The 25,951-nt window shown below is 37.0% G+C and overlaps 1 protein-coding gene across 1 annotated transcript in view; it reads left to right on the top strand.

Annotated features, from left to right (window-relative positions):
* Nucleotides 1-25,951, top strand: part of LOC150088173 (tRNA-splicing ligase complex subunit RTRAF) — a 124,388-nt gene that overhangs the window by 40,291 nt on the left and 58,146 nt on the right. Inside the window, exons 4-5 of the mRNA XM_090370600.1 lie at nucleotides 2,253-2,348; nucleotides 24,054-24,142. Coding sequence (XP_090226726.1) covers nucleotides 2,253-2,348; nucleotides 24,054-24,142 — 185 coding nt within the window. The remainder of the gene's footprint in view (nucleotides 1-2,252; nucleotides 2,349-24,053; nucleotides 24,143-25,951) is intronic.

Genomic DNA, 25,951 nt, shown 5'->3' with positions numbered 1-25,951 from the left:
GACTCTTTGTTATGGAACACGGTGTTAGCGTAAAGAACAAAAAAAATTGCTTTTAATCTTACAGTATACGCTAAGTTGGCTTTGCATTACATATGTATTTGTAAGTTGGCTTTGCATTAGCAACATCTGCTAAATCCTTGTGGGGTGGTCACCTTTTGCCCATAATACAGCCCTTACATGCTTGGCGTGGACATCACGGACAAAGCGTTGCAGTATGTTCTGTGGTAGTATTACCCATGCATTGTACAGTGTGTCCTGTAATTTCTGTATTTTGTAAGGTGAATAGTTGTAGTCCTTTTATGCTCATTTGGGTTCAGATCCATGAGAGGCATTGGGTTTGTGGCCATGGGAGGACAGAAAATTCATTGTCATGTTTCTGAAATCAGTTAGCAACTTGCTGAGCCTTGCTGTCATGGTACATTGTCTTGTTGATAGATGCCAGAGTTATCTGAATGCAGCATCATGAAGGGTTATGCTTGGTTGGTGACAATAGAAACAAAACTGATTCAGCCTGTTCCATTAAGTCATTAATTAATGGTGATTAGAGGACCCAGGGCATGGCACAAAAAACAGTCCCCAAATCATAACACTACTGCCAAACGCATACAGTGCATACAAGTGCCATGGCCTCATTGCTATCTCTCTCTCTCTTTCAAAATTTGGATATGCGCATCAGTATAACAGAATTTGAAATGGGATTCATCGGACCAGGTGACAGATTTCTACATCAGTGGTCCATGTTGGTGCTGACCTGCAAGACAGTTTCTTGTCTTGCAGTGAGCATGGATATCTGTGACAGCCGTTGACTGCCACAGCCTATATGAGCTAATGTCTGGTGCATAGGTCATGTGGATATTGGTCTTGTTATTCCTACATTGTGCTGAGTGGTTTAGCTAGGTCACTGTGCTGCAGCAGTGATGCAGCATAGTGTAACTAACCACGTGACTGTTTCTTGTGTGACAGCTGGCTGTTTGTTCGACTGTTATTCAACCAATTTCGATATGACATCACAGAATAGAAGCACTTAACCATGTTGGCAGTAGTCGAGATACTGGCACCTGCATGTCTTGCTCCCATAATTATTCCATGTTTGAAGTTGGAAAAGCAGTGCGTAGCACACGCTTCTTGATTAGACCGGGGTTCGAGCCTGTCACCACCAAATACGGAGGATGCGGAAAGGTCAGGGAATGGCCACCGCATTTCCCGGAGCAATATGGCCTTAGTTGCTAATGCTCCTAAAAACCAAATAATAACAACAACAACAACAATGAAGTTGGAAAAGTAGGAAAGATTGTGATTCTCACTCATTCTTCCTCTCAGATGCTCAAAAACTGATCACTATGTGTGTGAACTAAAATCTTAAATCACCTGTTCCTGACTTTGAGCATTCACCAGTATCACAGCCTAGTCCGTTTCTACATAAGGAGGTGTTACTAATGCAAAGCCAACTCAAGACATGAAGTACTTTTTAGTGGAGAATAGCAAATATGAACAAGAATTCGAAATGTTTATCCATGAGCATTTAGCAACTAAGGCCATATCCCCTTAGCAGTATGGCCTTAGTTGCTAATGCTCCTAAAAACCAAATAACAGACAAACCCCCCAAAAAATGTAGAAATGGAATGCAGAATCTTGTCTTTATCACTGTCATAAAGAGATTGCTGCATGTAAGTTTTGTGTGAAAGTGGTTTCATTTCTTTTCAGACAGTCCTGCACATTAATGATTCACCTAATTTAAGTGGTTTTCATAGTAAAGTTTTACAGGTTTTCACGACTTTGCAACAATAAATGTTGAATGTATACAATGTTTTCAGTCCTTTTGACTGCGTTTTTACTGATGTGTTCTTATTGTTTACCACAACCCAGTTATTTAAAACTTGCTTGACTCTTTAGTGCACTGTGATTTTAATTAATCCAGACACTAACAGTTTGTAACAACATGTTTTATTAAGAGCATGTTCTGCTTCATTATTTATGCAAACATGAGACACAATTTTCTCTCTCTCTCTTGTTCAGAATTGCTAAAGGATTGGACAGAAATGATATGAACCATCAGGAAGAAGCAGTCACTAGGAGCAACACATTCTCCCAAGATTGCAGAGTTCGGAGACATCAAACATACTAATCTTAAACCAGAGCATCTTTCTGGAAAGACCCTATAAATTATAGATTTTAAATAAATAAATGAATTCCACAATGTAATATAAATAGTTAACTTTATTAGTTTGATTTAAAATTCTTGAACTTTTTAGTGGACAAATATAAAGCTGCTACAGCCACCAATGTGAAGAAGAACTTGAGGAATGTACCACAAGTTGTGCGATCAAATCCATTGGATAGTTTGAACTGTAAGATTATTCTGACATAATTTTTTTAAAGTAATTTACCTGTTTTTAAATCTTAAATTAAACACAATTATCACTTTTTCTTGGTATTGATTATCTGAAGTATTGCAAGTTCAAGTTAAGCATTTTCACATGTAAGTGAATTGTATTGAAAACATTTTTTAAAAAAAATTATGTATTTTGAGTGTGCAGATCTGTACGAAGGATACAGGAAGGACAATCGGAGTCCACTTTTGCTCAACTTTATAAACTAATAGTTCCATCTTAATGTTACATTAAGAAATTTTTTTTTCTTTTCCAACAATTAGTAAAATAGTAACACCAATCACAGTCAGAAATGAAGTATTTGGGAATTAGAGTGCTGCCCAAGAATCAGTGTCTTGTTCTGCAGAGCAAGGCAAGAATGATTGGTCCATTACTTACACACCAATGATCCAAAAAATTATGACCACCTATGTTGGTCCTCCACGTGCAGCCAAAACAGCTCGTACCTGGAGAGGCATGGATGCTACAAGATTTCTAAATGTGTCTTGTGGTATCTGGTACCAGCATGTAATCATTAGATCCTTTAACTCCTGTAAGGTCCGTGATTGAGACGCCACAGATCAGAGTTGTGGTTCCAACACAAACCACAGATGCTCGATGGGATTGAGATGGAACTATTAGATTGATGTCTGGGGAATTTGGAGGCCAGGGCAATACCTAGAAGTCTTCCTCATGTTCCGTGAACCAGTCTCGAACAGTCCAGGCAGTGTGGCATGGTGCATTATCCTGGTGAAAGATGGCACCACTAGAGGGGAAGACAGTTGCCATGAAAGGGTGTACCTTGTCAGCAGTGATGTTTAGGTAGGTGGTAGACGTCAAAGTGCCCGGTCCATGGATGACTGGACCCAGGATATCTCAGCAGAACATTGCCCAAAGTATGACACCACCGCCACTGGTTAATTTTTGTCCCACGGTGCATCCAGGCGCCATCACTTTCCCAGGTAAACTATGCACACATACCCGGCCGTCCACATGGTGCAACAGGAAATGTGATTCATCAGACAAGACTACTTTCTTCCAATCACTCAAGGTCCAGTTTTGATGCTCGCATGCCCATTGTTAGGCCCTGTCGCTGGTGAACTATGGTTAGCATGGACACTTGGAGTAGTCTGCAGCTACGCAGCCTCATTTTCAGCAGGGTTCTATGTATTGTGTGTTGTGACACATTACTCCCCTCACCAGCATTCCAATTACCGGCAAGTTGTGCCACAGTCGCCCTTCTGTTGCCACGTACCACCCGGGAGAGCCTTCACTAACCTCAAGCATCGATGAGTCATGGTCGTCCAACACCTTGTCGGCAGTTCATGGGTTGCCCCCTCCTCGGACCACTTTCGGTAAGTACTAATCATGGCTGACCATGAGCAGTCGTCTGGCCATTACAATTTGGCCTTTGTCAAACTCTTAAGTCCGCTGCCTTTCCCATCTGATGAACAAGAGTAACACTGATTAACGGAGCTCAGTATGAAGTGTTTTTTATACCATGTCCCAACCCACGCATGCGCCGTAGATCACCTGCAGTTGCTTCGATTTGCATAACGACTTGTGGTTATGTTTTGGCTTATGGGTGTATAAACATTGGATATATGATTCTTTTTTGTTCAGAATTGCTAGGTATTGTTGCAAGTGCATTAAGAATTGCTTGGTATTATTGCAAATGCAGTAAGATCAATTTTTAATACCCATTTATAATAGATTGTACTAATAAAAAAGCTTATGAAACCAGAAACTGCAAATTTTTTGTAGTTATTTAAATTTATGACCTACAGAAATGTGCTTCAGGAAAATATCATGATGGTGTTCAAAATTGATTCTTATAATAAAATATATGATTCTAATAAATGAGTGTAGTGGATTTATTAATTTGATTTTATAAAATGGCCAATTCTAATAACCAGTGATCATATTTTCCGGTGCCTACTTTATATTAACTATTGTTTAAAACATACTTAAAATATGTATACCTGCATTTTCCATCACTTAATGGGATTGTTGCCTACCATTTAAAAAAAAAAAAAAAAAAAAAAAGTGAAATAAAAATAAAGATGTTTTATTGTTAAGTCCTGCAGACCTCTTTCATAAGTTATATAAACCACAGCTTCAGGAAACATTGCTGTAAGTGACCAGAATATGGCATGGGCACTGCATGTTATTTTTTTCTACTTGTTCAAATGGATTACAATGACTGGTTGAACAAAAGGAAAAAGTCAGTGCAATTTGCCATATCCTGATATGGAGAGAGCCAAAATATTTTGATTGCTACTTTTATAATGTAACTGGATTCTCAGATTGTAACTTTTATAATGTAACTGGATTCTCAGATTGTAACTTTTATAATGTAACTGGATTCTCAGATTGTAACTTTTATAATGTAACTGGATTTTGACAAAAAACTGTGATTACCAAACCTGGATTCACTAATGAGATCAGTCTCTCACATTGACAGCAAGCCAATTGTGGTATCTCCAGAGCATGGACTAACTTCTTCAGAAGATGAAATGGAATGAGATGAAGATACAATTGACAAACACTTGAGAACTTCAGCCAGTCATGAGTATATACATGATGAATAGAAATCGGAGCTGGAGCTGTTTACCCAAGGTGAGTTGAATGACCCATAAAAGATCATAGCGCTTTCCAAAGATAAAACTGAACTTCTTACCTCAAGACTAAAGGAGAAAACTTGATTGAGAAGAATGTCAGTCTCTCACTATTGAAAGGAAACCAAAGTTTGGTGACACAATTTCTCCTTTCTTCACACACTGTATAAAGAAATTGGAAATGAGAACAGAAGTGTGTTATAGGTCTGATGACTCTGATGAGTACAATGAACAGTTGTGGGGGGGGGGAGAGAGAGAGAGAGAGAGAGAGGGGGGGGGGCAGTAAATCAGAATGGGAGATTTGGCTGGAATTTGTGGGTTGGTCACTCGCTTGCTAGCAAGGCTTTTGTGAATTTATTGGATGATTGTTTTCTCGAGAAACATGTTCAAGGGGCAGCCAGAGGGAGTAATACTCTTCATCTGATTATCAGCAGTGATTATTAATGAATTAAGGATTTGCAGATAAAGGAACCACCAGATGACAGTGATCACAGTGTATTGATGTGGGATTTACTTAAAGATGTAACTACCATAGAAGGTAAATGGAAGGGTTTTTGCTTTCATAAAGGTGGCAACAGCAGTCTCAGACAGTTTTAAATTCTATACAGTGGGATCAACTGATGATGTTACCAATGGTGAATTCTAAATGGGAATCCTTCAGGGACTTGGAGGCTACTAGGTTTTTCTTACCTATTAGAAATATCGTTCAAGGTTTAGGCCTAAATGGATGTCAGATAAATTGAGGCTCATGGCAAAGAAGAAAAATGGATCGGATGCATGTAAATTATCTGGCAACAGAGAAGCCTACACCATATATAAGCTGGTCTGTAATCAAGTCACAAAGGAGGTTAGGCAGGCAAAGGCAGATTATGAGAAATCTTTCGCAAAAGATGTAAAAAAAAAAACCCAGCAAGGAGTTCTTTACTTATGTAAACTCTAGAAGGAAAGGGATGAATCAGATTGGACCACTTAACATAGATGGGTTGACTATTGATGATCATGCTCAGGTAGCTGATAAACTGAATGAGTATTTTGCATCTACAATCACACACGAGGAGTTATTCAAGGAGGGGAATGGCAGAAGTTTATCAAACTTTAACAGGAATCTAAGTGATTTTGTAATAACTGAGAGTAAAGTGGAGGATAAATTGTTGAAGTTAAACATAAAAAAGATGCCTGGGGTGGATGAAATCTATCCAGTTATATTGAAGGAGGCAGCGAGGGAAGTTAGCAAACCCTTAGCCATAATTATGAGAGCATCCTTAGATTCAGGGGACATTCCCATGGACTGGAGATGTGCAAATGTATCCCCAATTCACAAAGGGGGGGGGTTCAAAGGGTGACACAAATAATTATAGACCTGCTAGTTTAACTTGTGTTCCAGGGTAAATAATGGAGTCATAATGGGATAAATAATGGAGTGATACAAGATCTCTTAGACAAGACAAGACTGCAGTAATAATTCAGACAAAGCATGGGTTTGTTAAGGGGAGGTCTTGTCTGACCAGTTTGGTTGGATATTGTGATGTGGTCACAAAGGAACTGGATGCAAAAAATAATTTTGATATCATATACTTGGATTTCAGGAAAGCTTTTCATACTGTTGCACATGGAAGACTGCTGTACAAATTGGAGCGGTATGGCATTAAGGGAAAGTTACTTCAATGGATAAAGGGATGGCTCAATGGGAGATGGCAGAGACTAACAGAATCTCCGTGCACTAATGTTTTCAGTGGAGTCCCCCAGGGTTATGTGCTGGGGCCCATTGTTGTTTTGTATATTTATGAATGATATTGATGAAGTTATATCAGGCTTCTTATTGTCCAAGTTTGTAGATGATACAAAGGTTGGCAGAATTGTTAATGACAGTAAAGACAGTATGCTACTGCAACAGGATCTAGAAAAGTTCGGCAGATGGGCTGAGAACTGGCAACTGAAGTTTAACATTGACAAATGCAAAGGTGCATATGGGGAGCAGTAACCCAAGAGAAACGTACCAACTGTGTGGTACTACGCTCAGTGTAGTGGAGAATGAAAAAGACCTGGGGGTAATTGTGCAGTCAGGTATGAAGTTCACTGAGCAGTGCAGATGGGCTGCCAGAGCAGTTCATGGAGTTTTGTCAGTGATATATATGAATTTTGCTATCAGAGACAAGGAGGTAATTATCCCTTTGTATAAAGCAATGCCACACCTTGAGTACTGCTTACAGATCTTGAGGCCTCATTTTAGGAAGGATGTAGAGTTGCTAGAATGAGTAGAGAGAAGGACAACAAGATTGGTGAGAAGAACAAAGGGGTGTGCTTATGAAGAAAGGCTTAAGTTCTGCAAGTTGCAGCATCTACGAGGTGATCTGATTGTGTTGTATAAGGCCTTGAATGGTTTGAGCAGGCTCAATGCTGATGAGATACTTCCACTTGCTCAAATTAAGAACCTGAGGGGCATAGATTCAAATTGAGGAAAGACAGTTATTATTAATACCCATATGGTGCAAGGAAGCCCGAGGCTTATGCTGCACCAGGGAAAAAAAAAAAAAAAAAAAAAATTCCCAAGTTACCCAGAGAGAGAGAGAGGGAGAGAGAGAGAGAGAGAGAGAGAGAGTCAAAAGTAGAAGGGAATCACCAAGAAAGAGAAGAATGATGATATCCAGCTCAGGACCCTGGGTGTGCCAAGCCCATTCTCACCAGATGTGAGCCCCCGGGGTAACAGTTTTAGACTAGATGTGCGGATGTTTGCCTTTAGCCAGCGGGTAGTTGATTGCTGAAAAAAGGTAAAATGTAAATTGCAGCCATTATCAACCCACTGCAGGATGGAAGCCTCCTCAACAATTGATGTTGAGGGAAATGGACTATAATCTGCCATGCTGGTCCAGAGTGGGTTTGCAAATCGACCATATTTAGCAGTCAGGGGCTTGAACCCCGGTCTACTCAAAGAGTGTGTGTGCTACTGCACTCCTGCTCATGACCACTCGGCTACGGAGGCCTCCTGAAACAGACTTCTATCTGTTGTTGTGGAATTGATCTTAAAATAAATTTAAGACTGAACTAGACAAACATTTGGAGTGACCGGATGGGTGAGATGGGAATTTTTTTTTTTTTTTTTTTTTGCTGATGCTGCATCATATGCCTCAACTAATGCTAATATCATGAACAAAGGAATCAGGAAATGGTTCGTCTAGAAATATACATCTTCATACCTCCTCACGACTTTGCTCTCTCAATGTTGCTCTTCAACCTTGAGATTTCTGACAATGTACCAATGTTGTGCAGTAGCTGGGAAGACTGGTCCCACCTGTTCTACTCATCTTTGATTACTTCAAAAAGCTTATGTTCCTGCTGTCTTCAAGGGGGATTTTAGAAGAATGACCCATCCACTTTGGTACCACTGCATAACCACAGCCATCTAAAAAATTTGAATCTGCTTGCTACCCTTTCAAACTTCCTTGCCTTAATCCTGTGGAGTGACTGACTCTCTAGACTTTGATTTTTATTTCCCTGATGATACCTCTGATTCCCAAAGTTATATATATACACACACACACACGTTTGTAGGTAGAGAGGAATAGGTAAAGGGCTAACAGAACTGAAATTGTAACTACGGGGAACAAGGAAGGGACAGAAGGTAATAAGAAGTAAATTAGAAGTACCAAATGCTGTGTATCCTTTGACTTCAATGCCTTTTTCAATGGCTAGCTGCCGAAACCAAAGGAAAGAACAGCAAGAAGTAAGGCCCTGTTTCTGACATGAAATGTATGCAGCACGTGGTAGATTTGAAAGGCCGGTATGGAAGATGCGTGTTAAAATTTAATTTATAATTGCAAGGTATATGTATATTTCATGGCTGACTCGACAGAGGCGGAATGAAAACAGAAAGGTTAAAATGAAAGAAGATAACCTTCTGAGGTCGTGCTAGTATTGGACTGAGGAGAGAGAGAGAGAAGGTCTGTACTGCAGTGGAGAGTGATGAAAATTTTTCAAAGAAGTTTTTTGGTATACACTAGAACTGGGGCTCACAATACTGGTCAAAATCTTAATACCAGTATTTCGGTATTTTTAATTTATGAAACTGGGATACTGTTATTAATACCGGCATTCCAAAAAAAAACATTTTTTGCAATACATTTTTATGACAATTAGGTGCAATAAAGTAAGGAAAAAACAAGTAATTACTTGAATTCACTTTTTAAATCAAACTTTTATTACAATAATAAATATTCTAGCAAAAATTATTACACATACTGAAAACAAAAACAAAAAAAATAATAATCATCCACACTACCTGTCTGAATAAAGTGAGCTCTTAAGAAAATCAATAGTGTTATTGTTTAAACTGGATCTAATTTTGGTACATATTTAATTAGTGGCAGAAAATGGCCTTTTGGATTCTGTGCTGGTTGGTGCTTTGTACTGAGATAGTCGTAGATGAGTTGCAGTTTAACCCCCCCCCCTTATTCCCTCATCTTCAAAAAATCTTATTTCCTTTTTATCAAAAATAAAAAAAAAAATATTTCCTTTTTGACTTTTTATGGCACTATATTTGTATTAATGAAAGAAAGGGACTGATGGTTAAGCTTGGTGAGGAAGCCAAATCTAAGTTGTGTGTGTGGGGGGGGGGATTATTTATTAATTTTTATTTCCCTGTACCTTAGTATTGCCGTCAGTGGGCATTGCTGTTATTTTCGTACAGCAGCTCCCCTCAAGCACTAGGCTCCACAAGCTACCTGACTGCATTAAAAAATGAGAATTTCCAGGAACTGAGGGATATTCCCCCCCCCCCACAAGTATATATATCATATATATATATTATATGTGAGTTGTCAGTTTCTCAAGAGCAATGACACAAATATAAAACAAAAGTCATTTATCATACAAATCTACTTACAATACATAACTGGTGTTCATTTACATCTAATCTATTCATTTTTCTCATTTAATCTGTTAATACATGCTATCATTTCCATAAAATTTCTCTCCATTAACAATCTCGACTCTCTCTACAGCTTCTAACACTAAACTAATTCAATCTTAATCACTTCCTCATATTTCTCTTAATCACCAATATCAATTCCCTTCACAACAGCTAATAATCGCTGCCTGTCAGTCCCCTATACAGACTACAGGCAAATAATACACCAAAAGATACACTCCCAATGGCAGGATTCGTGGAACAGACAGACTACAAATAAATTATATCGTATAAAGCCTGTAATTGAACCGTGGCAGTCTAGTCTGCACAGGAATCGTAAGGAGGAAGTTGTTCTTGCCCAGACCCGCATAGGACATAGTTATTTGACTCATTCGTTTTTGCTGAGGGCTGATGATCCTTCTATGTGTTGAGTCCTGTGGCACAATTTTATCAATCAGACACAATTTTAATTGATTGTCCAGATTTTAGCAATATCCGTTTTACCGCTTTTAATCATCTGACTGATCCGTATATACTCAGTCAGATTTTATCCGACAATGGCAATGTCTCTGCTGTTTTTAGCTATTTTAAATAAATAAAGGTTTTTACTTGTATTTAAAATTTACATGTTATTGTTATTTCTTTATTAATTTATGTTTTCTACATTTTATACCTTTGTTATTTTATATCTTGACATGGTGACCTAAGTAATTAGGTCAGTGAAATTTAAATTTTTATATATCACCTGGTTTTGGAGCATTATAACCTTAGTTGCTAATGCGCCAATAAAACTCAACAACCAACCAACCATCTTCACAACAGCAATCCATAAGTCGCTAACTTAATGCCAACAATTCCATGTAATCTCTCTTAATTTAGCAATATCAATTTTCTTTACAACTTCAATCAATAAACCAACTCAATACTAAACATTTCCTTATTTCTCGTGTGTCTTCAACTTCAACCTTACTCTAAGTACCATTTCCAAAACAACACAGTTCAGAAGACTTACCTTCCTTCTCTTTCACTGTGGGATTCATTTGTGCGGGTTCCTTCCACGGAGTGCGGTGATGTCTCTCTCTCTCTCTCTCTTCTTAGTTGAACTCTGCATCTCTGCTGTATAGCTGTCTTATTTCGGGATTTCGAGTATAGTACCAGTACTGTCTTATTTCGGGATTTCGAGAATAGTTCTCTGTTAATACTGAAGGAAATTACCACATCAGTAGTAGAAGCCAGAGCACTATCTGACTGGCTTGTTATTCAACGGAAGTTGAATAACAAGCAAACAGTCTTCTTGTTATTAACTTCTAGCACAGGAACATGCCTGGTGGAACCCTTCACTATACAGCTAGACACTCCCAGAACTGGACCCGAACTGAACCCAGAACTACCACTGTAAGTCTGCAACCCCCCCGAACAACAACCACAAAGTCCTCTTTCGTGTGAGCACCTTATTTATTTCCTTCTCATTTATTTATTTATTGAATTGACTGCAAGTTACAATAGCCCCTTGTACTACTTTTTTTATATGCAAGCTTATGTGCAAATCCCCGAAAGGTTTGCATGCCTTTACGTATCTCCCCCTATCTAATTTAAACCTGACCCAATCATGGTGTTATTCTTTAAACTTGGTCTTCTTTCTTTGGTGGGAGAGGGCGCTGACTCTCTTTAACGATTACAGCTGTGAGTTGCAGGCTCCGAAAAAATGATAAGTGTTTGCCTTTTTATTTACATAATTATTATTTTATATTGTACTTAATACGTAGTCTTATAGTTATAGTTACGCTGGTTATTTTTATTTTAATTTATATAAACAGTTTTTGTAGATATACGTAATACTTAATATACGTAAAACCGTTATTTCATTCGAATCTTGCAGCCATTGTTTTTGTATATAGTGGTAGGGAATTCAAATTTTTAATTGAGGTAGTTAGGTAGCTCTAACGTATAATTTATAAAGTAATACGCTTCACTGTTTCTATTAGATAGCGTAGTATTGACATTTAATTAATTTAATTTATTGATTTTATTAATTTAAAGTATCATGCCTCAAACTAGAGCAGCAAAGCAACGGGAACAAAGTGGCAGGAGTGCTGTGACTCGGGGGAGAATTGAGGGGGGGGGCGATTCTCCAACGCATCACAGCCTAAAAAAATGTACAACTTGTGAAATGTTTGCCGAACTCTCTGGAACGGAACATGATATTGCCATGGGGGGATGTCTTTGTGTGTGTGTGCGATGTAAGGAGTGTAAGGAAATCAGGTGTCAACTCAGCGTTGTTATGGGCCTATATGACAGTTTGAAGGACAGGGTGGATGCCCTCGAAAGATCTAAATTGAGGGGCCCATCAAGCTCTCAGCTGCCCACATCAACACCAGAGCTTGCACTTGGTCATCACGCAACACAGCAGCAACCCCAAAGCAGAATGCGCTGGTCCCACAGGAAGTAATAGTTGTTGGTGACTCTATTGTCAGGGAAACGGGAAACATGCTTTGTAAAAAGGATAGGTGGAACAGGACCAGGGTATGTCTGCCAGGGGCAAAGGTTGATGATGTTGTAGAGCGGATATCATCTTTTAAGGGCACAAAAGGTGATATAGTTGTACACGTTGGCACTAATGATATTAGGAGTAGGAGACTGACAGAATTACTTAACAAGTACAGTTCACTGTTGAACAAAAGCCGAGAATTAGGGTTGAATTTGAAAGTGTGAAATTCTGCCCAGACACGATAGAAGGGAATATATGATGAGAGCCTTGTTGATCAATTTGGCCCTAGAAAGAATTTGCAAGGCTCAGGGGGTAGAATTTTTTTCAGCCTGGTCTGTACTTGTTAACAGGAGAGACTGCTTCTATAGGGATGGGATACACTTAAATAGAAAGGGTGCAAGAATATTTGCTGATGCTATTGAGGCAGTGTTAGCGGTTTGGAAAACTGATAGCTTGGAAGGAATACAAGGACTAATAGTTTAACAGTACCCGTAGGCAGAGGTGAAGGTGATTCTTGCACAACTTCTATTAGAATAAGTAGCGACCTGGAGCGTGGGGTGTTGGGGGTTTCAGGGACGGATGGCAGTCATCCTGAAATAGGTGGGTATATGGGATGTGTTAGGGTAACTAGGAATAGGAGTAGGAGCATGTATTCTTGCATGTATACCAATGCTAGAAGTATAGTAAATAAATTTGATGAATTTGAAGTGTTGGTCAAGACATCAAAGGCGGATATTGTTGGGATTAGAGAAACGTGGTGTCACACAGATATAAGGAATGCTGAACTGGAATTTGGGGAGTACAATGTGTACAGAAAGGATAGAAAGGGAGGAGGTGTTATGCTGCTAATTAAGAAAAACATAAAATCAAAAGAAGTGCATCCAGTTGATATAGATGAACAGTGCACTGAGTCAGTTTGGTGTGACATAAGCACTGCGAAATCAAAAATAAGAGTAGGAGTGTGTTATAGGCCTAATGACTTGAATGAGTACAATGAACAATTGTACAGAGAAATAGAGTGGGCTAGTAAATCGGAATGTCTTATAATGAGGAATTTTAACTTCCCAGATATTGACTGGAACTTGTGGGTTGGTCACTCACACACTAGTCAGACTTTTGTGGATTTATTGGATGATTGTTTTCTGCAGCAGCATGTTCGAGAGGCAACCAGAGAAAGTAATACTCTTGATCTGGTTATCAGCAGTGATCATTTGTGTATTAAGAATTTGCAGATAAAGGAACCAATAGGTGGCAGTGATCACAGTGTACTGATGTGAGATTTACTTAAAGATTTAATTACCATCAGGGGTAAAGGAAAGGGTTTTTGCTTCCGTAAAGGTGAGTACAGTGGTCTCTGACAGTTTTTAAATTCTGTACAGTGGGATCAACTGACGATGTTACCAACAGTAAATTCTAAGTGGAAAGCATTCAAGGAATTAATCTTGGAAACTACTAAAAGTTTCATACCTATTAAGAAATATTGTTCAAGGTTTAGGCCTAAATGGTTATCTAATGAACTAATGAGACTTGTAACAGAGAAGAAAAATGTATGGGATGCATATAAATTATCAAGCGACTCAGAAGCCTATGGCAGATATAAGCTAATCTGTAATCAGGTCACAAAGGAGGTTAGGCAGGTGAAGACAGATTACGAGAAATCCTTGGCAAAAGATGCTAAGAAAAACAGCATGGATTTCTTTACTTATATAAACTCTAAAAGGAAGGGGATGAATCTGATTGGTCCACTTGACATCAATGGTTCGACTGTTGATGATCCTGCTCAGATAGCATACAAACTGAATGAGTATTTTGCATCTACATTCACACATGAGGAATTAAGGTTTGAAAATGGCAGAAAGTTATCAGATTGTAGCAGGATATTTAATGATTTTGTAATAACTGAGAGCAAAGTGGAGGAGAAATTGTTGAAGTTAAACATAAGAAAAGCACCTGGGGTGGATGGGATCTATCCAGTTATCCAGTTAGTGCACTTGATATCGATAGTTCGACTGTTATTATTATTATGCTGATTATTGCTGATTAACTTAAGTTATCTATAATGTTAAAATTTACAAATAATTCTTTGCCTAATATGGATATACTAAGGGGAATGCCTGAGCTGTGACTCGTCTACCAAGATTCTTCCTATATAGTAGCACACAACTACTCTTATGCCTATACGGTATACCTACGGCCTGTGCTCCAAAATATCTCACACGTGCTTTTGACTTGCGCTGGCACACTAGGCTAATCCTAGAGGATCTTTCACTAGGATTGAACTATTACACCACTAATTGAGCTACTACACCACTAAGAATAACAAGATACTACGTCGGTCGCTTAGGATAAACTGTACCACAGATTTCACTGGGGCTCTGGGTGATCCGACAAGTTACTCCACTAGCCACACAGCATCTAATACTATTAGCCCTCTGGAGGTGCATGAGGCCAGCAATGTTGCACACATGGATACAACTACAAAACCACAGGTCATATCCTGTATTACTGAGCCTGACACAAAGAATATTCCTATTAACAACCACCTAAAATTCAATACCTGCAACAACCAGCTATGCCAAACTTGCCCATATATGAATACTAAACATCGCACAAATGTTCACACCCCCAACATTCTGCCACACTAGTGGTGTCGTTTACCTCATTAACTGCACAGAATGTGAAGCCAAATACATCGGTCAAACAGGTGGTGAACTACACATCAGAATTAATGTACATAGATCACACACATAAATTTCGTCAACCAAAAAGACATAGAACTACAACACTTCCAAACACACTGCTTTTAATAATATCTCCATTACTATCCTAGCCATAGAGAATAACTCCACCACCAGGCTAGAGATAGAAAACATCAGCAAACCAAAACATAAAACACTCTATCCATACGGACTCAACAGTATATTTAACGGACATTGCTATACCAATAATGTACAAGACACCTGTGTCTACAATCTATTTCAAATGGTTAAAAGTCCCACATCTAAACCTAAAAAAGTAAATAGTACCAATAAAAAAACTCACACCAATAATATAACTGGCAGCTTTACAGATATGCTGGTATCTTGGGATACCCCTAATATACATATCAAACATATACATAACATTATCTTTGGATTAAAACATAGCAAAATCAGAGCGTTAGCCAAATTCAACACTACCTGTAACCACAACAACTCGCACCTAAACCACCTACTCAAGGACATCTTTAAATTCTTGATTGGTAAAAACACCACGGCCACCAACGAATATATTAGTATCAAATTCAGTAACGCTACAATGGATCATATCTTCTTAAACAAACTCATCAATAAATACAAAGATGATTTACCTATTAACAACACACACATTTGCACCACGTTCTATTACAACAAACCATTCGGACTTACCGTTTGCAACTACAAACAGACTGCCTGTAACTTAGATAAGAGTGATACTGAGGCCGAATGTTTTTGTCATTTGCCTCAGTATCGTGCTTACGTGGATAAGCACCACAAACATATCATCACTGGAGATCTCAGTATCATAGATCTCCCACACTTACGCGAATTGCTATCTTACGGTTTCAAATTTAGACCCACTACCATCAGCAACATTAAAAAGATTAATAAACAATTACACGACGATCTAATGCGTTTTTGCTTAAAATTATCATATGAACACCATATACCTATAGAGGCATTCCACATCTGGCTAACTCATATATACCAAGCTATCGAAAAACATTTTCAACTCACAACAAATTAATACCTACCAAATGTTTCAATTTAACCACAATTAAGCAACAATTAACTAAGCTACATAAAAGGTTCATCGTAACCACAATAGACAAAGCCACCAACAACTACAGCTTTATATGTAAAAAATTTTATACAGCTACACTATTAAATGAACTAAATAATAGCCCCACATACAAACGAATAACCTACAACAGCAATACTATCACAAAGAAAATATTGGCCATGCATAAAAAGTTAAATTTAACCAACACAAACACCAAATTCCCCTATCTATACTGCATACCTAATTTCCACAAATCACCGATAGGTTTCAGATTTATCACCTTATGTAAAGACAGTTACGCAAAAACCCCACACAAAAAACTGTTACATATACTTAATGCCATATTCGGACATATAATTAACTCTAATATTATTCTCAACAATAGCTCTGTATTAAACCATTTAAACACGAATAAATATACTATAGAACATATAAATACATAAGATTTCAAGAATCTGTTCACCAGTATCCCCCATAATAGTTTAAAAACTGTACTAAACGACTACTACATACAATATAAAAATATTTTACCATACAAACAACAATACTGGGATGACCTTATAAGCTCATGCATTCTCAATAACTACATATTTAATTGTAATAACATATACAGACAACACATAGGTATAGCTATGGGTGCCTGTAGCTCCACCCTTGTAGCCAACCTATACCTTCACCACTTTGAATGCAATTTTAAAAATGATATAAAATTATACAGATATATAGACGATCTGATCGTGATCGATAGACCCAACTTCCTCACCGAAGCTAGTACTATATACCCTCCCGAATTAGTACTAGAATGCGCCAACGCACACAGCTCCAAAAAAGCATCCTATTTAGACCTATAATTACACATAGTAGACAATGCACTACATATCAAACTATATGACAAACTTAACGATTTTCCTTTCAAATCTATAGACTTAACCAACTGGAACTCAAATATCTCCAAACGCATTCACAGTAACATCATAGTGGCCCAAAGCATCAGAGGGATTAACATATGCAATAAAGTAGATCACATAATAGACACACTCATCGATTTCAAATCCAAATTAATTAACAATGGATTCCCATATTACTTTATAACACGTAACCTACATAAAGCTATGTTGATAGCTATCAACAAAAAACATAATAATAACCTCAACCCATATATTATTGCAAAGTTCTAGCAACAAGATAGACTTATACCGAGTGTTCGATATCATTGACTTGTTCACCTTCATGGGGCTTGTACATATGTACATAGTAGGCACTACCCATGGGGCAAGCCACATATAGCTTACACTCATTGAAAAAGTAGTACCTATATTTGCTCCATGGGTAGGAATAAATTTCTTTATATCGCTTTATATTCCTATTTGCTATTTGCCATATGCTCTATTCTCCAGAGAACCATCTACCATTCTGCATTTACACCACCGCCTATTACATGTAAATTATATATACAATTTGCTAGTTCTTCCACCTAGATTCCAGAGGGTGCTACAGTTTTTTGGCTTGGTTTCTGATTTTATTTCACTAACTCCCAAACCCAAAGGGCACCCACATCTACCAGCATTGGATAAATAATACACGTGCTCCACTTATCGGTCTTTCTTTCTTCACGTTCACCGGTGGTAAGCATATTTATATATATTTTTCACCAGGAATTTGTTCTATATATATATATATCAACCATTTGGTCCACATCTATATTATGCTCACCGCCTATTACATGTAAATTATATATACAATTTGCTAGTTCTTCCACCTAGATTCCAGAGGGTGCTACGGTTTTTTGGCTTGGTTTCTGATTTTATTTCACTAACTCCCAAACCCAAAGGGCACCCACATCTACCAGCATTGGATAAATAATACACGTGCTCCACTTATTGGTCTTTCTATCTTCACGTTCACCGGTGGTAAGCATATTTATATATATTTTTCACCAGGAATTTGTTCTATATATATATATATATATATATCAACCATTTGGTCCATATCTATATTATGCTAAGTCCTTATTATACCTTCAGCTTCTTATTTTCTGTTACAGTATATCTCCTACATCTTATACGATGTGATACTTATAACCATAAACCAGGATCCCTTTCTTTAAGGAATGGGAAGTTACGCTCCCGGTTTCTTCCCACATACAATTGTATTCTTCCTTTTTCTATACTTTTAGCCATACTATATAACCCCAGGTTTTTCATACCTCATGAACTATTAGAGCAGTTCGAGGGGGATTGAGGTACTATTGCTATTTTTTATCCTATTTCCGTTCTCCTTCCTTTAGCCCATGCTGCCTATTCAACATAGATAATATAAATATATATAACAACAGTGGATGGAACTCTTGCTCTATTGTATTCTTTATGCTACTAAGCTATCTGTCGGGCTAATAGTCATCTCGCCCGTAAACTACTAATCTAAATCTGCTTATTATCAGCGCTTGGCCCTTATATCATATTACTTCCAAATTACCTTACATACTAAAATTGCTTATTATCAGCTTTCGGCCCTTATATTATAATACTGCAAAATCACCTTACCTACTTTGGTACTATATTATTACTATTATACTATCCTACATATATTCGAACCTAGTTATGCGGGCAGTTGACAACAGAAACAGATAGCTACATTAATTATGGGCAGATATATTGAGAGGGTTAGCCATCGATAAAGTCCCTTTCTGTATATCTACTAACCCATAATTAACACATTTTATAATTTTGCCTTATTATTTTTATAATTTTGCTCTATTATATTTTATCAATTTATGTTTTTCAGTTCATTACATTTTATGTAGATAGTATGAATCAGAGCTGTACTACTCAATATGTTCTACGTTGAGATAATAATATTAGTAAAATAATAAGAGGAGTTGACCTCAATATAGTGCGCAGAACACTTCCGTATGATACCCTCCAGAAATTAAAACGGAAAAAACGAAAAAATCGACAACTTACCGGTACATTAGAGTAAAATATAAATAATTAAATAATCAATTTAACGCAATTTAAAACAATTAAAAATCAAATTAACGCAATTAAAAGAATCAAACGAAAATATTCAAAACGATTTTTCTTCCTGAAGCTGACAACGCTTTTCGACCGTATGTCATGATCACAGGAATGAAGCGTTGTCAGCTTCAGGAAGGAAAATCGTTTTGAATATTTTCGTTTGATTCTTTTAATTGCGTTAATTTGATTTTTAATTGTTTTAAATTGCGTTAAATTGATTATTTAATTATATTTTACTCTAATGTACCGGTAATTTGTCGGTTTTTTGGTTTTTTCCGTTTTAATTTCTGGAGGGTATCATACGGAAGTGTTCTACGCACTATATTGAGGTAAACTCCTCTTATTATTTTACTAATTAAATTTTATGTTACTACCATTACTACTTTTATCTCTTTTTACTTTACGTTTTATCTCATTTTGCCACAGTGCCGGCGTTGGCCTTTGCACTTTACTTGGGTGGTTTTGATGCACAGGTCTTCCGCAGATCGCACCTTATCTCACTCAACCTGCTACCTCATTGCTAATCCAATATATTTTTACACTACCATATTCTATCATATCTAGAACATATATATGTATATATATATACACACACACAATTCATTTATAAGAATTTTTTTTTACGAATAATTTACACACACACACACACACACACACACACACACACACACACACACACACACACACACACACACAGAGGGAGATTCAGGAGGAGGAATAGTATATATTTTGGGAGGTTATAGTATCAATTATTCTGAGTAAAATAGTTTGTATAAATATGTCTCCAATTCTCAATGGATACGGAGATACAGATGTTTGAAAATGGTGTGCACAGCTCCATGAATCAGATGTGACTAAGAAGCAGTTATAACCTGATGCTGTTTGGTGTTAAAGTGTTAAGAATGCCACACATGCTGAATATGCCGATATGGTTTTTGTGGTGGAAGTGCTACTGCTGCTTGTAGAGAATACCATTGACTGTTTCCTGACCGCAAAATACTGGTTTCAAGAGTGTTTACACCAAACTACATGAGACTAGTACAGTTCCCAGCACTCATTTCTTCTAAATGTGCAATTGAACAAAATGTGGATGAAATAGAACACATTCTTCAGTTGGTAGAATGTAGTCCTACTATTAATGTTTGCCATACTCTTGTCGGTGTTCCACAGACAAGGTATGGTGAACACTGCGTAAGCACAGCTTGTATCCATTTCACATACAGCGGGTTGATTTTTTTTTGATTTGATTTGGTAGTTGTTGGCGCATCGGCTTCTGTGGCCATATTGCACCTCCCAAGGTTTTTGCAGTACTTTGATCCAAGCCCGAGGCGGGAATCGAACCCGCGACCTTTGGGTTGCCGGGCAGGTACTTTACCCGCTCGGCTAGCCCGGTCGGCCATACAGCGGGTGCAACACATTCAACTAGGAGACAACGCCCAGCGATTGGAATTTTGTCGGTGTGTAAATGCTAATCGCTGATTAATTCCATTAATACTCTTCAGCAATGAAGCTACTGTCACCCTTGACGGTATCAGCAACACTGTAACTCTCATAGGTGGTCAGACGAAAATCCACATGCCACTGTAGAAACAAAATTTCAACATTGCTTCTCTGTAAATGTGTGGTGCAGTATCATCAACAATCAGTTGATTGAGCCTGTTGTGTTACAAAATCGTCTTACAGGGCCCATTTACCTAGAATTTCTGCAGAATGAACTTCCACTACTATTGGAGGATGTTCCCTTGGCTACAAGGATTGGTATGTACTTTCAGCATGACAGAGCTCCTGCACATTATATCCTTCTGGTGATACAATATCTAAATCAAACTTTCCCTGAATGATGGAGCGGCTGCTGTTGTCCAGTTCATTGGCCACCAAGGTCTCCAAACCTAACTCCATTAGATTTTTGTTTGTGGGAATGGATGAATGAAAAGTGCAGTATACAAAGAAAAGGTGAATACAAGAGATGAATTGCTCACTCGCATTTTAGATACTGCTGCCCTCATAAAGGAATGCCAAGACAACCTCAGAATAACACGTCATATTACCACAACAGTTGCAAAGTGCATTGAGGTTAGCGGTGGAATTTTCCAACATGTATTGTGAACTTTAAAAAAAATTGTTAATTATTTGTTTTGTATCATTGAAAAAGTCAATAAATACACACAAGTCATTTATTGTTCTTTAATACCTCTCAATGCTTTTGTGCACACCAGTTTCAAACAGCTGTATCTCTGTATCCATTGAGAATTAGACATGCTTATGCGAACTTGTTTATTCAGAATAATCAATACTATAACCTCCCAAAATATTTACTATTCCTCCTGAATTGCCCTGTATATATATATATATATATATATATATACATATATATATATATATATAATTATTCTTTTTGTATTATCATTCTATTGTGGTTTATTCCGTCTTTGTTCATTTTCTTAATTATAGGTATTTTCTACTCATAGGTATTATAGTTAATACATCACTGGTCTTTAAGCTAGCCTAATCTCGGTTATCTTAATTTCCCATGGCCTATACATTCAGGATTTTTCAACTTGTTACGTATTGCTAAAAAAAGTCATATCAATTATTGATGAAAAACTGTAGCAATACTATTTTAAAACAATATGATATAATATTAAACATATTTATACGTTTTTGTATTACATCTTTATACATTTTTGTATTACATCACACGGACGTCAATCCCCTACTTCATTGGGGGCTTTGAGCGGATTGACGGTCCATTCGATGTAATGCATTTCTTACTTACCCGTTTCTGTTTGCATCTATCACAGCTTTGCTATTTTATCCAATTACTAAATTCTAAGTTTCTATTTTTAATTTTTTGGCCCCATGTTTATCTTAATTGTTATTAGTTAAATCAGTATTATTTATTATAAATTTATTATGAACCAAATTAATTCCCCATAATTTCTACAGCAACTGTGATAGAATACACAAAGCCCAACGGGTAAGTTTATTTAATATACTGTATTGCAATAACATTACTTACTTGATGTGTTTCAATGGAGGTCGTAGAGTCGAAGAGTCGAAAAAGGGAAGTTTCCCGCCCTTAACTTGTTTTAAGGATGGCTATTTTTATTGTGCAGTCGCATTGACGTTTCAATGTGTTACTTCCATTAGGTTTCACTTCCATTAGGTTGTGTGCCGATGGTGTATTGGCCAAAGTCCCCGATCTTCAGGCCAATGTCTATTATGGTGGTTTTGTAGTTGGATTTCAATGAATTTACTTAGTTGCGTATTTACATAATTTTTACATTTATTTTTATTTTTACATTTATTTTATGCCTTACCTCGGGCAACTTACCCGTTGGGCTTTGTGTATTCTATCACAGTTGCTGTAGAAATTATGGGGAATTAATTTGGTTCATAATAAATTTATAATAAATAATACTGATTTAACTAATAACAATTAAGATAAACATGGGACCAAAAAATTAAAAATAGAAACTTAGAATTTAGTAATTGGATAAAATAGCAAAGCTGTGATAGATGCAAACAGAAACGGGTAAGTAAGAAATGCATTACATCGAATGGACCGTCAATCCGCTCAAAGCCCCCGATGAAGTAGGGGATTGACGTCCATGTGATGTAATACAAAAATGTATAAAGATGTAATACAAAAACGTATAAATATGTTTAATATTATATCATATTGTTTTAAAATAGTATTGCTACAGTTTTTCATCAATAATTGATATGACTTTTTTTAGCAATACGTAACAAGTTGAAAAATCCTGAATGTATAGGCCATGGGAAATTAAGATAACCGAGATTAGGCTAGCTTAAAGACCAGTAATGTATTAACTATAATACCTATGAGTAGAAAATACCTATAATTAAGAAAATGAACAAAGACGGAATAAACCACAATAGAATGATAATACAAAAAGAATAACAATATGTACTCTGTTCGTACCCATGCATTGCTAAAACAGCTACTGGGACAACAGAAAAAGCTAGAGATAGAAATAAATTAAGTAAAACTACTATAAAAGCATATTAAAAATAAAATACAACATGAATTATCATATTACAAAAGAATAATATATATATATATATATATATATATATTGTGTGTGTGTGTGTTTTTAATGCTGGCACCTCTAGGTTGGGCTTTAGTCGCAGGAAAAATTTTTTTCATTTTTTTTTTTTTTTTTTTTGTTTATAAATTTTTTCTGTCCTTATTTATCTTTATTTATTTATTTATTAATTATTTTTTTGTCCATCTGTCTTTGGAAGGGCTGTATGCCATACTTGTTGTGGCATGCTGCCCTGTCTGAGATGAGATCTGTACTTCCCAGTACATATCTCTGCCTCCTCCATGGCAGAGATATGTAATAGGAAGTAGCCATCCAGGTGATTGCTGCTTTCTGATAGTTAAGTATAACAAACCAACAAAATCCAAACAAACTCTCACAAGCATCACAATACACATGCCTGACATTTAACAGTGTTCTTTTAACCTCACAGAGGAACACAGTGGAGTTGAATTATTGTTTAGGAGCTGTGCTACATAAGATACTGTTTTGTACCTCTCTCTCTCTCTCTCTCTCTCTCTCTGTTATTCAAACATCTTGGTGAGAGCTGCTGAGATTTGTGCAAACAGTTTCATCGATGAAAGCTATCTCGTTGTATGTGTAGTAATTATATTCAGGTGGTATGTTTTGCTTCCTCTAAGTTGAACCTCATGATTAAAATAAGTGGTCTCTGTTTTCCAATTTGTAGCTAATTTTAAATTAGAAAAAAAGTATTTCATCTACCTTTAATATGTACAAATTTAAAAATATTAAAAGATTTGAAGTAAAATGTGACTCTCTCTCTCTCTAGTTGAAAGTCCAGAATTCAAGGAGGGTGTAAATACCTTGGCTCAGCTGTTGAACATTACACCACATCCAGAACACTTAGTGACTCTAAAGGTAATAAATTTCTGTATGTGTATATATTTTTCATTCTGTCATTAAAATATGAAATATGAAGAAACAATTGACACTGTGTCCATAAAGTCCTTGTTCGCTTTTTAAATTTAGTAGCTTTTATCTACAAGTGACTGAATAAAGCTAAAATCGGTATTGTAAATCTTAAACATTAAATTTTTATTTGCCAAATGATTACAGATAATAACTGTTCGACATGGCCACCATCTTGGTCAATGCTTAATAACTTGAATTTGTTTAATTACAAGCGTTTTTTGTAATTGGATATCCAATTACAAAAAATAGTTGAGCAAACCATAAGATGGAATCTGATTTAAAAGAACTTTATGCCAAACACAATCAAAAGCCATTGAAATGTCAACTGCTTGAGTTTCGCCAAATTTTTCCATTGAATTTGCCCATAGATGGGTAATATCAGCCAAAATATCAGCAGTGGATCAAACATTGATGGAATCCACACTGGTAATCATTGATCAGATGGAAGGTTTCTAAATAGTTGATTAATTGATTTCTCCATTACTTCAGAAAGAGTAGAAGTAAGTGCAATGGGATGATAATTGAGTGTTTTTTTTTTTTTTTTTTTTTATGTGAACCCCAAACACGAGAGGTATTAGGACCTATAGTACTTAGTATCGTGCTTGGGTTTGAGGTTAAGAAGACGAAAGAAGATATTTGTTGACATTGGACTTGAACTTCTGTAGGTTGTAATTTTCAGGAAATACGTATGAAGGAAGGTTGTTCCAGAAAACGGCAGTTGAATGAATAAATGAGGAAGATGAAAAGTTGGTTCTGTGGGTTTGATGTTGGACAGTAAATGGATGTTGGCTGGTGGCGGCACGTGTTCGAACTGTTTTGAAAGAGAGAGCAGGAATTATAGAAGCCAATTCAGAAGAACAGTGCCCATGGAAGTATCTGTAGAAGAGGCATGCAGCAGAAACAGTGCGTCTATGAGAAAGTGAGTGGAGAGACTCTGTTAGAGATGAATCATTAATTAACCTAACTGCCCTCTTCTGAATGGAATCAAGAAGCCGGAGAGAGGTTTTGGGGGCACCACCCCAGATATGGGAACAATATTCCATGGCAGGGCGAATTTGCGATTTATACAGAGTGAGCAGCTGTTTGGAAGAAAAGTAACGCCGAGAGCGAAAGAGAAAACCAAGTTTTTTAGATGCAGAGGAAGCAATATTTGTAATGTGCTTGTGCCAAGAGAGATTAGAAGTCAGGGTAATCCCCAAAAGAGATATATCATTTTGCCTAGAAATCGGAGTGTCACTAAAGATAAGCATAGGAGTAGAAGAATCCTTTTTGCGAGATATAAGACAAGACTGAGTTTTAGAAGGGTTGAAATCAACTAAGTTGTCTTTGCCCCACTGGCGAATTACCTGAAGATCGGCATTTAAGGAATTGGTAGCAGATTTTCGAGAAGTTGAAGCTGATTGAGCAGGACAAGGTTTCTCAAAATGGAAAGTTGAATGCAATGTGCTATCATCGGCAAAACTATGGATAGGATTTCCAGTCAATGGAAGAAGGTCATTGATATACAAGAGGAAAAGAGTGGGGGAAAGAACTGAACCTTGGGGGACACCGGCATTAGTGGAGAAGTTAGAAGACAGAGAGCCATCTACCATCACCCTCAGTGAGCGATCAGAGAGAAAACTGGATAACCAATTACTAAAAACAGTTGGCAAATCATAAGATGGAAGCTTGTTTAGAAGACCTTTATGCCAAACACGATCAAAAGCCTTTGAGATGTCAAGAGCAACTAATTGTGTTTCACCGAACCTTTCCATT

Source organism: Mastigoproctus giganteus, chromosome 3 (genome assembly GCF_048544385.1).
Source record: "Mastigoproctus giganteus isolate SK-2022 chromosome 3, ASM4854438v1, whole genome shotgun sequence".
Taxonomy (NCBI): Eukaryota; Metazoa; Arthropoda; class Arachnida; order Uropygi; family Thelyphonidae; genus Mastigoproctus; species Mastigoproctus giganteus.
This window is presented reverse-complemented; position numbering and strand designations above follow the sequence as displayed.